This window comes from Toxotes jaculatrix, chromosome 21, assembly GCF_017976425.1.
Source record: "Toxotes jaculatrix isolate fToxJac2 chromosome 21, fToxJac2.pri, whole genome shotgun sequence".
NCBI classification, from domain to species: domain Eukaryota; kingdom Metazoa; phylum Chordata; class Actinopteri; family Toxotidae; genus Toxotes; species Toxotes jaculatrix.
Genome location: NC_054414.1, coordinates 7,891,190 through 7,906,425, shown reverse-complemented (window position 1 = coordinate 7,906,425; position 15,236 = coordinate 7,891,190). Strand labels below are relative to the sequence as shown.

Below are 15,236 nucleotides of genomic sequence, written 5' to 3'. Positions count from 1 at the left end.
ATCCGGGTACCTGCGATGAAACGAGGTGTCTGATTGGCTCATATGGCCGTTTCTCTCTCAGGAACGTGTTTCGGGAAGATCCGTCGCACGTACACACCTCTGACCTTTGTGTACATGATGTACAATCAACATTATGTTATATTTTAAGTGGCCTCAGCATAATTATCACGGTAAAAATGAAAAGCCACAGTGATTTAACAGCAGGGGTTACTTTATCTATGTTGAAATGTCATTTTATAAAAAGATTACTGTGCCCCCATAATAATTCCAGTTATAAAAGTTATGTGCTTTAACCGTGACAGTAACTCAGCATATAAACCACCATCCACTACATGCACAGGCCAGAGAACATCCATGCATGGAGATAAATGTGCCCATTAAATCAAAATTGGAAGGCTTACTGTGTCCACAGCTTCTTCGAGATCAAGAAGCTGCATGAAATCAGAAATTCGTCATAAATTGATTACTTTCAGAGCAACATCTCATATGGTCTGAAATCACATATTACTTCTTAGAAATCCCACCAGACATGGCAGAAATAGGTTTTATTGAGCAGCTGAATGAAGATAAATAATTGTAACCTTACATTCAGGTGTACAAGACGCACTCAAATGTTACACACACACACACACACACACACACACACACAACCACCTGTACCAGGTCACCAAAACATTGTACAGCAGTGGCTGAGTAAATCAAGTTTTAACAGTCTGTGGATTTTTGAAAATTTTAAGGCTCAGGTCTTGTCTGACCCAGAGAAATGAACTGTGACTTGTGAGCTCTGAAGCTGACTGATCTGTCTCCTCAGCTCCATGATCTCTTCTTCCTGCTCTTCAACTCTTCTCTGCAAACCATGGATCACCTGAAGGGGAAAGAATTATTAATATGGGTAGAAACCTTCAGAGCAGGTGAACGTGTTAAATGTTACTTATAAAAACTGCACTCAATCACTTTGCCACTCCAACACATGAACACATACCTCATAGCTACAGATAAAATAAAACAAATGCTTAGATTTTATTTTTTCCATACATGTAGAGGCTTTGTAGGTTTGATATTTTGTATAACTAATTCCAAATCATTCTGAACAAATTTTTTAGAGCACAAAAAGTCAATTGGTTAATTATTTTTAAAGCTAAAATGCTCATTACCATGTCCTTACTGCAGAAGAGTTCACTTTGTAGAAGTTGGCTGGCCGTAGGTCGAACACCAGGGTCTTTACTTGTTAGCTTCATGATGTACTTAGTCAGGATTGGCCATCTGTGGCAGAACGAGTCTGGGATTTTCCCCTCTCTCAGGTCTCCGAGAGTCTGGACCCGCTCCATCTCTGTCCCAAAGGGCTGGAATAGCTCGAGAGCCAGCACTCCGATGCTGAACATGTCTGACTGGAAGAGAAACAACAATAAAAATAAAGACTGACTGTTGTTAAAAATATCATAGAAGAGATAATGATGAAGATTAATGACTAAATTATAAACTTAAAAATGTTTAAGTATAACACTAGAAATAAACCCTGTGTTAAATAAAAAATGCAGTCGGAATTAATCATAATTAAGTTGTTGTACTTTCAGTATATTTACCTTTGAATCATAATGAGAGCCATTCAATTGTTCTGGTGCAGCATACACAAATGTACCAACACCTGTAGTATGTGAGGAATCTGCAAAGTACACCAGAAAAGTGACTCAAACAAATAGCACCATCTACTGGTTATAGAAGGTACTGTGTCCTGAAAATATAACGCGGAGGTACAATATTACCACTGATGGGAGAGGCGGTGCTTTCATGTCCATCCACTATTATATCCCTGCAGGCCAAACCAAAGTCCCCAATTCGAACGTGCCAGTCATTAGCATGGAGGAAAATGTTCCTTGGCTGTGGGAACAGCAAAGAAATTACAATTAGTTCCGTGTGTCACTGGGGGTAAAGGCAGATGTCCACGGGTTTTGCATACAAGGTCACAGTGTTTCATACAACTATCAAGGGCAGAAATGAATCATTTTACAAAATAACATCACATTCTAAACAATTATTTGGCTAATAAAAATCATTACAACCATAGGGGCTCTGATGGGAAGATAGATACTGCAGGACTGTGATGCAGATACTAGATATATGCAACATAAAAAGAAGTCATTAGAAAAATAAATCTGCTTTACAGCTTAACTATTTTACTCAAATTTGGAAGTACTGTACTTTATTTATTGCACTGTAAAAGATGGACTGGTTAGAATTTAAGCTTTTACAAGGTAATAATTTCCCTGTTTTTCTAAAAGTAAAATATTGAGGTGCAACAACCACTTAACAACTGCAAAGGGTGTCACTAGTCCCTATAATTGGCCCCACATGCAGCAAGACATTATCAGTTGTGACAGGAAGGCTGTACAGCAAACTTAGACGCGTAACTTTGAAACCTACAGTACATGATGAAATCTCCCTGGTTGAAAACACAGAACACAGAAAACGGAAGTAGCTGCTGAGAACACCAATCAGAAAAGAGAAGTAACATTTTGGTTTTGCGAGTCTGGGCAATTTGTGCTTGCCATAACAAACCAGGAAAACCAGATCCTGATAACCATCTCTACTCTGCGGAACTAAGCACAGACCATGGTGAAGCTGTGACGCCTGGCCATGCTGGAGGAGCAGAAGGAAGATGAAGACAGGAGCAGTAACATTATTAAGATTCGTAACAATGAATTCTATACTGCTATTATGGATGAAGACCTGGGACGTATTGAGGATGTGTCAAAAATGTATGGGAGTAACTTTCTAATCCAGGTTCATGATGGTGCACCTGGAAAAGTTTTCTGGAAGGTAAGTGCAACAATACAAACATTTTTTTCAAATTACTGAACTGAATATAGAATTGATATATGTTCAGCTTAAGTTCAGAAGTTACAGGAAACACACTGACACCTGGACAAAAACACAGGATTTTACATATTACGGTATTACCAAATCATATATAAATGAGCATGTATGTAGACAGCACTAATCACAAGAAGCTTAATGATTACTCTGGATGGCCATGTGTTTATGCTCCAATGTGATGTCCAGTCTTGACATGTCTTGCTTTAGGGCGTTGCCATCCTTCCACTTCACCTGGCTGCCTCTTACAGAAGAGCAAGAAGCATGCAGAGTCTGCTGTCAGCGGGAGCAGACCCGGAAATGAGGTCCCGGCAAACACGCACACGCTGACAAGAATACAGATATGGCAACACCTAGTATCATGCCCATCAGTACTACAGTGAAAGATGAGGTTACTTTTTCATGGTGTAGGCCTCTCAGCTAGAGTTACTGAAATAAACTAATTTAAGCTGTTAAGTTTACTTCCTAAAACAAAGACGATCACATTTACAGTAGCTGTCTAATTTCATATTTGCCGACTTGAAGACTTCCCATTACAGCTGCTCACACCAACTGACACCCAGCACAATGACATGCACGTCATATGTTCTTTTTTATCTCCTTAAGTAGAAAGCGACAGCTCTCCCTCTGCACCAGTTTCACCGTCTCTGCCTCTATCACAGGGACCAGCTCGGTCGAACCACACTACACTTGGTGATAACTGGCTGGCCGAGCATCCTGACTACTTTGCCTGAACCAGATACCAAGTCCCAGACAGCTGCGATGGGTGTGCACAGGAAGGCAGAGGCCTGTCTACAGCTCCTCTGTGAGCATGGTGTTAACGTCAATGCAGAGGTGACCAGTTTTTCAGGAAACAACTAGCCTCTTTTTTAAACTCATTTAAGCACCTACCAATGAAATTCAACAGGTAAAAGGTATGCCAGAGTTAATGCCAGGGAAGGTAAGTTGTAGTGCTGTGGTACAATAAAAGTTGTGAATAATGAGTAGCTTGCTAAATGTTTTGAACGTGTAATAGTGTAAGGTGTGTGTTTTTTGTGGTTCCTCCCTAGGTGGAGGGAGAGAGTCAGCAGACAGCTCTCCACCTATCAGTACGCTACGCTGCTCTGTCTGCTGTCCAGATTCTTGCCAACCATGGTGCTGATGTTAACGCCGTGGACAGCAGTGGGATGACGCCCCTGCATATGGCTGCTGGGATCCTCCATAAGGACATTATAGCCAACTTGATCAGGCATGGAGCAGATATCAACAAGGTTTGTGTTGCTCCTCTGTTTGTGTCTGGCAGTTGACATTTGCTGTATTTTTGTTCTAGCTTATACTTTCACAATAAAACGCAAAAGACAAATACAGTGGAAATTTTCATTATTAATGTAAAATTCCTCACTATTTTGAAGGGGATGAAGCACTCTGGAAACACTCCTCTGCACCTAGCTGCAGTGGCAATGTCTATGAAGACCTCTAAAACCCTGGAAGACAACATGAGCTGCATCTCTGTGCTGCTGGAGCACAGGGCTGAGCCCAATGCAGAAAACAAGGCGGGACTTACACCTTTACAGGAGGCTTGCAGCATGGGCAACACGGAGCTGGTGGACCTGCTGCTCAGGTACGGAGCTAACATCAATAAGCCGAGCCAAGCAGGGGAGAACTGTCTGTTTCTGTTCCTGAATCACAGGCCTAATGTAAGGAACAGCTCCCTGCTTGTGAAACTCCTCAGCCTGACCTCCCCGCTCACCGTCTACGACCAAAACGGCCACCTGCCCTCAACCTTGACATTTCCATGTTTCTTCAAGCAGAGAGACCAGCTACTAAAACTCATTCAGCAGCCAAGAAGACTTCAGGATATTTGTAAGAGTCATATTTATCTGAAACATGTCCAAGGCAAGAGAGAGGAATTGAAAAAAATCCTGCCTGAGAGGTTATATGACTTTGTTTTTAACTACTGGGAGAACATACACAACATCTCCTTTGTGACCGATGGTGAACAGGACTTTTTTAATAACATATATGATACTACTCCTAGTTGACACTTGTGTGTCAGGGTGACTGCAAACATTTGCATGAAGATAAACAAACACTTAAATCTAAAAACCTCAAGCACACAAAAACGTGCTAATCAAATAAAATGTCTCAAAGCATCTTACCTTCAAGTCTCTGTGCATGATTCCCCTGGAGTGAATGTACTCCACCCCTTCAAGTATGTTTCTCAACAGGCTGAGAGTGTGTTCAGTATCAACACATCCATAAGGACCTGAAAATATCAAAGTTCATTGTATTTATTTCCAAAATAGTTTTTTATATCTTAGAATACATATGAAATAAATGATTGCCATAAATAAATCAAACCACATTAGCAGTCATTTGTAAATGTTGAGAAAATGATAAACAATTTAAATTGTGTGGTTGAAAGAGTATAATATTGCAAAGTAATGAATAATATGTAAAAAAAAATTACATCTTGAGCTTTGTTCTTCTTTGGGCTTGGTGTTTCTCTCTGAGATCCAGTCCTTCAACGAGCGCTCACACAGCTGCATCTGGATGTACAGCATCAGGTGAAACTGTACCTGCAGAAACAAAGGAACCATAATTGAAAACTTCTCAGCATTTTTAAGTGTACGTTTCACCTGTTGCCTGTACTGTAAAATCTAGCAGTCTTTATCATTCTAGTAATTAGTCTAAATCCCAGAGAGGCACCTTAAGCACCTACCTCTTTAGCAGGCTTTGTTGTGTGTTTGTCAGCCCACTGTTGACAATCCTTGTCAATGCAGATGTTGTTGTTCAGCTCCATGCTACTCCTGCTGGACTCCTCCTCTAACAGTGCTGAGCTATCCCAACCCATGGCGGGACATTTGGAGCTCTTCATGGGACCTTGCTGTCCCAGGAACACACAGGGAACGTAGTTCTCAGGGATGCGGCGCATCGTCTTGGGACACACCTCCTGACCCTGCTCTTGGGTTGGAACTAAAGCTCTGGCAGACTGGGTCTCTCCTGGAGATACTCTGGCACTTGCAGCTACATCTGTTGCTGCTTGACTTAGGCTTTGAAAAACTATAGAGGAGCTTGCGTTGCTGCTGTCAGGACTCTCATCAGAACTGAAAAAAAAAACAACAACACTGTTTTTACATACTTGGTTTGTAATTTTATTTATGAATGTTTGATACAAATAGTATTGTTTCAGAAAGTCATCAGCCAGCATAGAAGGAAGTAATTCTAATTTTGGTTGGTGTTAATGTATAAACTGATCTTACCTGTCTTGTTGTCCAGGTGATTCTAGTGCAGGCAAGAGAGACTCTGGATCTGGAACAAAGACAGTTTACACATAAAGCTTATCTTAGGGATAATAAAGTGTTATCATTCACCAGTCTCCATGAACAGGAACTTCCTTCGTTTCAGCCAAACAAACATGTCGCAGGAGAGCAATGAAATACTCACATGCTGCAGGCTGAACATGTTCCATCCACGCAGTGTGATAGCCCACAACATTTATATGCTGCAGGCTGGACAACACTTTGACTTCCCTGAGAACCTACAGCAAAACAATCAACATTTGCTCCAGAGGGTGTCTTTTATATATCTGTATTAGGGCATAAAAGGGGTCTATTGATAAAACACTGATGGCTCACCTTCATGCAGTCATCCTTTGAGACTTTTTTGATGAGAATTTTCTTCACAGCATAATTTTGTCCATCGAGCTTGTTCACAACCTACAAGATGATGTCAAAGATAACATGACGGTATTGATCACCTCAACCCATGGCCTTTAGAGGAGTTGGATAGGAGGAATAATATGGATTAGAACAGGGTAAAATACCTTAAAAACATTTCCATATGATCCTTTCCCAAGTCTGCAGATTTCTTCAAACTCACTAAGATACCGTGATGTCTGCGCTTGAAATAGTCCCTCCTTAGGCCTGTGGGAAGGCAAACACCAACATCTCTTACATAATATTTAAATATTCCTTGGAAGCAACTCAACATTCAAAACTAGTACACCTTACCTTACAGAAGGATAGTGTGTGTTTACACTGAGACCCTGCAAAATAAGACACATAGTTACACACAGTGTTCACGGACAGCAGAGCACAATTAGGCAATCTATACATGTTAATACATTGTGAAAACACTATTCAGTTTACAAAACTGCAAGCTGAGGGTGCTGCTTTAGTCAGTGCTCTTATTGACATCTGTTGCACCAGGTGAAAATACCCAAATTACATACCAACTGCTACAAAAACACCTAGTGTATATGTACTGTACAGCACATCCAGTTACCTGTGAGTACAATGAGGAGCTGGCAGCATTAAGCATCTCAGTGAAGGCCCGGTTGTGCTGAAGTCTGACAGTGCTGAACTCATCACTTATGGCCAATGGTGAGAGGAGGTTCATGGCTGCTAAACGCTGGCCAATGACTGTCAAAGGGACAACAGAATTATTTGTAATTGAATTTGGAAACAATAATGTAAAAATGTTTCCCACAAGCTGATGTAGGGACAGAAAACTAAACATGTATTTACATGTTTTTTCCAACTGTCAATTCCTGTACAATATCTCTGTAACTACCTTTAAACAGCATACGTGAGCGTGCTGGATTACTCTCGTAGACGAAACACAGGTGCTCCAGCAGAGACCCCAGGAGAAGGTGGTTGGGGATTGCCGAGGCAAACTCTTGGATGGACGGGTAATGTCTACCAGCCAATAACACCTCACCTCGGTTATTGTCTGTGTCAGAAGCTGTGGACACAGAAATTAAAAACGACAAAGAGAAAGAATTGGTGAATTATATTTTGGCAGAATTCTTTGTTCAGTATGAAACACCCACTTAAAATCCCCAAGCTGGAAATTTTAGCACAAAAAAAAACTGTTTAGATTATATTTGACTTGTTCAACTTCCAATAAAATCACACACTCTTATATCAACAGTATTTTTCTCTTTATAGAATTACAACTGTCTTACCTTCTTCAATAACTTTTGCAATCATTTCAACAATGTTTTTTTCACCTAGGTCCATTTTTCAGCATAAAACCCTCTTGGTGGAATATTACACACTCAGAGCTTCAATAATGATTATCCTGTTCACCTCCAATACACAAAATGAGTTCATCTTGATTATACATAAGGGGGCGTGTACAGCAGTAATGCTTATCTGCCTGGTCCAGCAGACACCAGCCCCCTCCACCTACTGCACTCCACAAACACATGACCCAGGAAAGACACTTGGTCACTGTGCCAGAACAGGAAGGAGGGGCTGCTTCATCTGTCAAAACTGCCTGACACCTCTTTACTTTCATTTCATCATACAGCAGGATGTGTGGAGTTGCCAGTCTTGACTTGCCCTCGTGAAACCCATGACTCATGAAAAACATTTCTATCAACTGCAAGTTTGTATGAGATTAAGAGTAAAAGGGCACACAGATTTTACACGTGAAGGTCAGTTTACTCATCATGGCAAGTACTACTAAGCCTGTGAAAACAGGTGTATAAAGTATTCTGTGGTGCTGGGGGGAGCTCTCTAAAGTAATCCTAGGTTTGGCCTGACTTCCAACATTGGATGCAAAACCGGGGGACATTGAGATTGGAAGATTACTGGCAGTTCACCCATTGTCTCCTGTTGTACTTTCAAACACTGAATGAGACAATGAAATGAATTAAAGTGTAAAACAGCTTTTTTTTTTTTTTTTTTTTTTTTTAAAGATGGAGCAATAGTAAGGTGGGCCAAGGTTGCAGCTTGAGGAGGGGAAGGGGGGCCAAAGTCACGTTGTTGTTCACATGGCAAATAAATCCTTCTCTACGCCCCTGCCAGATTATAAAAGCAAGAATGCTAATTTAAACTACTCAAAGTCAGACGTTTTGTTCTGGTATCAGTGTGTCGGGTAATGTGGGATTAAAGCCGTCAATGTTTACCTGGTAGGGATGAGTAAACGCTAACGTAACGATAGGCAGCAACTTAAAAGTAGAGGAAGAAAAGCTGCTTACTGTCAAACTGGACTTCATCGTCCTCTTCGCTTGCCAAACTAAGCAGGCTAACGTTAGTGTCAGTCTCATGTCTCCTGGTGGGTTTCAGGCTGTGTCGGGCCCAGAGGTTACTGCCATTACCAGAACATTCCTCCGACCGCAGGAGTCCTTTGCTAGATGTTGAATTGTACATTTTTTTGTATGTGAATAACGATGGTCTGACAAAGTACTTATTTTAAAACGCTGCCCGATTCACAATGGCTAACCCATATCTGCAGTGAGACGGGTCAAAAAAACACGTGTTAAACCCTAACTTCTGAGATGTTTACATGGCATTAATTTAACGGAAGATAATGAAAACTAACGCAAAAGTCCCGTACGGTCTACCATGACAGCAGGAGGCCATGATTTCACAGCCGTACAGGGATGGTCTGAAAATAAACGTGCGTGGCTTTCAACGTGAATAACTGAAAAGTAAAGCGTTTTGCTCAAAATTACAGGATAACATCAACATATATGTTGGGTCCTAATAGAAACACAAGTCCACAGCTTAAACCCACGGAAAATGACCCAGCAACAAAAACAAATTTATTCGTTTTCTTAAATATGAGATGCTTGCACATGCGCCCTAACATGGTCAATGTTTCCGGTAGGATTGGTGATGAAACGCTACGACGTTTGAGGCAACGGTTTTAATAATACGTATTTATGTACAGCGATAGCATTAGTTTGGCGATGTTATCGTTCTTATATTTTGTGAGTTTTCTTGGTCACACACAATATTTTACATTATTCCTTTAAAAAAGGCAAACTGCGCAGTTCTGCGCAACAGTGACGCTCGCGAACAATTTGCGCATTACGCGCGGTACTACTTCACTTTCGTGTTTACACCACACCACGACGCTGTGAAGCGGGTTTACCACCAACAGTTCGTGAAAACAAAGTGGATACATTTGCATGAATGACAACATGTTAAGTGGCGTCTCTTAGTTTTTCTATTTCAGATGAAGACACATCAAAATCTGAATGAATTCCTCGTCAAGCTTTTCAGGCTTTGAAGATGTCTGATGCTTGGTAAGTTAGCTTCCACAGTATTTATTTTATTTGCCTGCAGAGATGTGTTGTTTTATGCCATGCAAATCTAAATATTAAACACGTATTACGTTTTAGGCCACAATTACTTCCCATAGGTTTTGTTGAAGCTGTGTCACACATCACTGAAAAATCTTTATGTAAAGTTAAGTATTTACATCCAAAGAAGAAAACGTGCTGACTTGAGTAATGCGGATCCACTCTGCAATTCGGTCGCAGTCAGCTCTTCAGCTAGAACTGAGTTTAGCAGAACTCCACATTTTATAATCAGGTTACCTTTATTCCCACACTCCTCATATAATCATCACAGATCAGAGAATGCAGGGTTTCGGGAGTTTATAAAGTTTTTGATATTATCTTTGATAGCTGAACATGCGTGAATCTGTTGCTGCAGTATGTGTACAGCAGAGGGTGACTTTATTATTCGCTTAATTGTGTATGTTTTCTTCTCAGTAGCTCTGAACCTGCAGGAGCCATCAAGGCTATTGACAAGCACTCAGTGCATCAGATCTGCTCCGGACAGGTGGTGCTGAGTTTGGCCACTGCTGTCAAAGAGCTGGTGGAAAACAGCATTGATGCAGGAGCCACCAACATTGGTAAGAAAAGATACACAACTAATTTTTTAACATTTAACATTGTTTTAATCCTAAGCTCATACTGGGGTTTCCTGTCAGCCGATGAGGTTTTGATAAAGCGTATTTCACTTGTAAGAGCTGCTGATTTAGCTTCAATTATAGACAGAAAATCCCAGTATCATGTTTCAAATTTTCAGAAAGCACAACAAAATAAATCCATTGTAGCAAAATACATAGAGATCTATGAGAACAGAAGCCCACCTGGAAATGGGCTAATTTCTCAACAAGGTTTTCACTGTACTATAAGGGATTTATCTGCGTAATACAATTTAAAGAAAACAAGACCGGATATGATTGCTTGTCATTGCTATGTCATGCTCAGTATCACATTGTTGCATGTTCCAGAAGTGAAGCTGAAGGAGTGTGGAACTGAACTAGTGGAAGTGGCAGACAATGGCAAAGGTGTGGAGGAGGCCAACTTCGAAGGACTGAGTAAGTGTCAGCTTTGTATATCCGCTCCATCAGACAAGGCCCATTAAGTCTGTTTTGCTAAGTGAAACCTCCTCTGCTTGTTTCACAGCACTGAAGCACCACACGTCAAAGCTGAGGGATTTCTCTGACCTCATCCACGTGGAAACATTTGGCTTCAGAGGTGAAGCCCTCAGCTCCTTATGTGCTTTGAGGTAAAACACTTCAACAGCCATATTAATTCAGCACATACACTTCAATTACATGTCAGATCATCAGTCTCCAACTCCTTGTCTTAGTGACCTGAGCGTGGTGACATGCCATGAGTCCAGCCAGGTGGGAACCAAGCTGGTGTTTGACCACAAAGGGCACATAGTGCAACAGTCACCCCATCCCCGTCAGCAAGGCACCACAGTCAGCCTGCAGCAGCTTTTCTACACCCTGCCTGTTCGACATAAGGAGTTCCAACGCAATATAAAGAAGGTCAGTCATTTAAGGATCATTTGGATCACATAGATTTTATTTAACTCCTGACAGACATTGTCTGGAAGATGAGTTCCTCCATAAATAAAACCTAGTGGATTTACAGGAGAGTGGGAAAAGGCCATTAATTGCATTGCTTTCTATTTTCAGGAATATACCAAAATGATACATGTGCTGCAGTCGTACTGTATCATCTCTACAGGAGTGCGTATCACCTGCTCCAACCAAAACGGGCAGGGAAAGCGCAGCACAGTGCTCAGCACCAATGGTAGCCAGAGTATGAGAGACAATATAGGAGCCATATTTGGACCAAAACAGGTTGGAACATTGAATTTACATTTATCTTGACTATAGTGTACATTAAGTCTAACCTCACAACTACTGTGGAATGTATGCCTGATTTTTCCATATTGTTGCCAGTATCTAAGTAAAACTGTTTTGCTTCTAGCTTGATTTCTAAGGAATTTTATAGAGTTACAGAATTTCCTCAACCCCTAAAAAAATTGTTGTTTTTCCATGGGTTAATATCTGTTGTGTATCCTTCAGCTACAGAGTCTTCTGCCTTTTCGACAAGTGTCCCCTGCAGAAAATATTATTGAAGAATATGGACTCAAAGAAGCAGATCTTCCCAAACAGCTTTTCACGTGAGTGACACCATTGCATGGAAATCCTGTATCTCTCTCTCTCTGCATACAAAGAGTTTTTTAAATTAAAAACTGTGTCCTTTGGCAGTATCACAGGCTTTGTGTCACTAGGAGACCATGGTGTTGGAAGAAGCGCCACAGACAGACAGTTCTTTTTCATTAACAACCGCCCATGTGATCCCCTTAAGGTAATTCATTTGTAGTGGGTTTATTGGGAAATTCACAGGCGAGGATTCACTGATTTCAGCCTGACCTGTGGATATTTTCAACTTACAGGTGACCAAACTTGTGAATGAAGTGTATCACATGTATAACAGACATCAGTATCCATTTGTTGCCTTGAACATAACTGTCGCCTCAGGTAAGAAAATTTAATTATACCAAAAACTCTTTTTCTGAAACACATAATTGGTCTTGTGCACTACAAGAGGTTTTTTTTTTGGTGGTGTTGTTTCAGAGTGTGTGGATGTGAATGTAACACCAGACAAACGGCAGATTTTCCTTCAGGAGGAGAAACTGTTGTTGGCTATTCTAAAGTCCTCTCTCATCAGCATGTATGACGCTGGAGTTAATAAGATCAGCCTGAACTATACACCCATGCCCAGCACCAGTAAGAGCACATCATTACATTTAGCCTCCAAATCAAAAGTTAATATATATATTTATATAATAGCAGAGTAACATCTCTGAGAGATTTTTTAGGAATAATTCTGTCCTCTTTTCCATCACAGTGCTTTTATTTTGACAATTTGCCTGTCACTTTTCTGCAGATACAGTCTCTGCATCTAACCTGTGTCCAGCTGTTCCATCTGATGAGAACATGCCAGAACCTGGAGAGGTCATGAAACCGGCAATAGAGAGCCCAAAGTCCTCCTTGAACTTGGCCAGCCTAAAAGCTGCTTTTTCAAGTCATCACAGCTCCAGTTCTGGGAACAAGTCAAGCATGTCAAAAGCTGCCAACAGTGGCTCAAGACAAAAAACTCTACAGTCTTTTTTTAAGGGTTCTGCAAAACCTCCTACTTCCAACCAAACTGTTAAGTCTCCTTTGAAACCTGCAAATGATCGAGCTGAATGTTTCCCAATGGGAAGGTCGGTGCTTGATGGATTCAGATATGGAAGGATGTCGTGTAGTGATACAGACCTTGAAAAAGACGGTGCTGTGTCCAGTTTTGTTTCCACTCCAGCAGCTCCAGATAGTCAGTGTTCCGGCCTGGAGCTCCGTTCACCTGAACCGGTGATTGACAGACCCACTGTAAAAGATGAAACAAGCGAAGAAACTTCAGACAATTATGAGACTGTGCCTGTAGAGCCAGAGTTACAGACTCAGCCAGACACTTCAAATGAGGACCATGCTGTGAGCCCTGATGCCAAGAGGGCCAGGAAAGAGAATCCACATTTCCCTACAGAACACAAATCCAACACTTTCTTCAGCTGTTCTGAGGCATCCTCTTCCTCTACAGTGGATGCTCCAGTTTGCTTACAGAGGAGGACAGTGCCTCTCCAGTTCTCTTTACAAGAGCTTGAAGGGAAGTTAAGGAGAATACGGGACCAGCAGAAAGAAAAGGCAGATGAGGCGCTATGCTACCGACGCTTCAGGGCCAAGATCAACCCTGGAGAAAACCAAAGTGCAGAAGAAGAGCTGAAGAAAGAGATCAAGTAAGGTTTTACTACTGTACTATAGCTACTGCTGAATGAACTTAGCAGTGTTGGAGTGTTAACAATCTTTCTTTCATCTCTACAGTAAAGACATGTTCAAAGATATGGAGATCATCGGTCAGTTTAACCTGGGCTTCATTATCACCAAACTCAACTCGGACATCTTCATGATTGACCAACATGCCACAGATGAGAAATATAACTTTGAGATGCTGCAACAGCACACTGTGCTCCAAGGACAGAAACTCATAGTGTAAGAATCAAACCTGTAGATGATTTTTTTGCACTGTATTAGAAATACATTTTTTTTTACTGGTCAGTGATTGATTTGTGTTTTTTCCTTTATGTTTGCAGCCCTCAGAAACTTCACCTCACTGCCGTCAGTGAGAATGTTCTTTTAGAGAACATTGAGATTTTCAGAAAGAATGGCTTTGAATTTCTGGTTGAGGAGGATGGTATGAACATTTTAACTGTCTGATATGAGGAATTAACCTCATGTTGAACATACACATTTTCCATTTTAATAATTGCAACCACTGAACCATGTTTTTCCTTTTGACTGTAGCTCAGGTGATGGAGAGGGTTAAACTGGTGTCTCTGCCCACCAGCAAGAACTGGACGTTCGGTCCAGCCGATATTGAGGAGCTGATCTTCATGCTGAGTGACAGCCCAGGGGTCATGTGCCGACCATCCAGAGTCAGGCAGATGTTTGCCTCCAGAGCTTGTCGGAAATCGGTGAGTTTATACTGACAATAAAGAGACACTTTTAAATATCTCCAGAAATTTACACAGACCTGTTTGGGCTAACTGCAAGTTAGTTGTAATACTGTACTGAAAGTAGCAGAAACAATTAAAAAAAAAACAATTCTTTCAATTGATAGTAATATAAGTGTTTGTGATTTGCAGTAAAACATAAAATCTAGTTATTCGGTTTTGTTCTAGACTAACTGAATAACATTTCAGTTTTATTAAAGAACCTGTTTTCTGGTCCATTATCTATTGCTTTGCTTATGTCCATCTTCAGGTAATGATTGGCACTGCTCTGAGTGTCAGTGAGATGAAGAAGCTGGTGGTTCACATGGGAGAAATTGAGCAACCATGGAACTGTCCTCATGGCAGGCCCACCATGAGACACCTTGCCAATCTGGACATCATCTCACAAGACTGACCACAACAAGGAAGGAACTGTCAGGACAATCTTACTCTGCACTGGGCTGTCATTTCATTCTAGTTTATTCCTGTTAAACATCATCCTTGCTGATGCATGGATACACAGAAGATCAAACAATGTTGTATATTTGTATGGTTAAGATGCTTTGTATTGACTGTCTGTTTAAATATTGTTGAATTATGTTATGATTTTATTTGTGTTTTGAATCACTAAATAGTAGTTTTTATACTTGGGGGAAATAAACAACTTACTTTAGGTGTTGTTTCGTTATGTTTTATACTTTATGTTTATGGTATTACCCCTTTTGACCTAGTAAGGTTGCCGTAGTC

General features: G+C 40.9%; 3 protein-coding genes across 6 annotated transcripts; 2 read left to right on the top strand and 1 right to left on the bottom strand.

The window, feature by feature from the left end:
- Positions 1-530: 530 nt before the first annotated feature.
- eif2ak1 (eukaryotic translation initiation factor 2-alpha kinase 1) lies at positions 531-9,361 on the bottom strand. 3 transcript variants are annotated; one of them, XM_041066920.1, is made up of 15 exons: positions 8,840-9,361; positions 7,441-7,596; positions 7,138-7,274; positions 6,864-6,898; positions 6,677-6,776; positions 6,489-6,569; positions 6,298-6,391; positions 6,114-6,162; positions 5,573-5,957; positions 5,321-5,429; positions 5,010-5,116; positions 1,764-1,878; positions 1,584-1,663; positions 1,155-1,388; positions 531-865 (listed from the first exon to the last, which is right to left on the bottom strand). In XM_041066920.1, exons 1-15 carry the CDS (start codon positions 9,009-9,011, stop codon positions 740-742), a joined length of 1,980 nt encoding a protein of 659 aa, XP_040922854.1. In that variant the 5' UTR covers positions 9,012-9,361; the 3' UTR covers positions 531-739. The 3 variants fall into 3 exon arrangements, with proteins under 3 accessions (XP_040922854.1, XP_040922853.1, XP_040922856.1); XM_041066919.1 differs by having other exon boundaries at positions 7,426-7,596; positions 8,840-9,359; XM_041066922.1 differs by lacking the exon at positions 8,840-9,361 and adding an exon at positions 7,820-7,941 and having other exon boundaries at positions 7,426-7,596.
- Positions 2,400-5,186, top strand: LOC121201206 (ankyrin repeat domain-containing protein 61-like). The gene is made up of 5 exons (XM_041066923.1): positions 2,400-2,817; positions 3,082-3,176; positions 3,534-3,705; positions 3,921-4,121; positions 4,263-5,186. Exons 1-5 carry the CDS (start codon positions 2,635-2,637, stop codon positions 4,890-4,892), a joined length of 1,281 nt encoding a protein of 426 aa, XP_040922857.1. The 5' UTR covers positions 2,400-2,634; the 3' UTR covers positions 4,893-5,186.
- Positions 9,362-9,523: 162 nt separating the features above from the next.
- Positions 9,524-15,233, top strand: pms2 (PMS1 homolog 2, mismatch repair system component). 2 transcript variants are annotated; one of them, XM_041066918.1, is made up of 15 exons: positions 9,524-9,892; positions 10,367-10,506; positions 10,891-10,977; positions 11,066-11,168; positions 11,253-11,436; positions 11,587-11,754; positions 11,983-12,080; positions 12,169-12,268; positions 12,357-12,441; positions 12,538-12,690; positions 12,851-13,736; positions 13,822-13,989; positions 14,091-14,191; positions 14,302-14,471; positions 14,761-15,233. In XM_041066918.1, exons 1-15 carry the CDS (start codon positions 9,879-9,881, stop codon positions 14,902-14,904), a joined length of 2,601 nt encoding a protein of 866 aa, XP_040922852.1. In that variant the 5' UTR covers positions 9,524-9,878; the 3' UTR covers positions 14,905-15,233. The 2 variants fall into 2 exon arrangements, with proteins under 2 accessions (XP_040922852.1, XP_040922851.1); XM_041066917.1 differs by having other exon boundaries at positions 10,364-10,506.
- Positions 15,234-15,236: the final 3 nt, after the last annotated feature.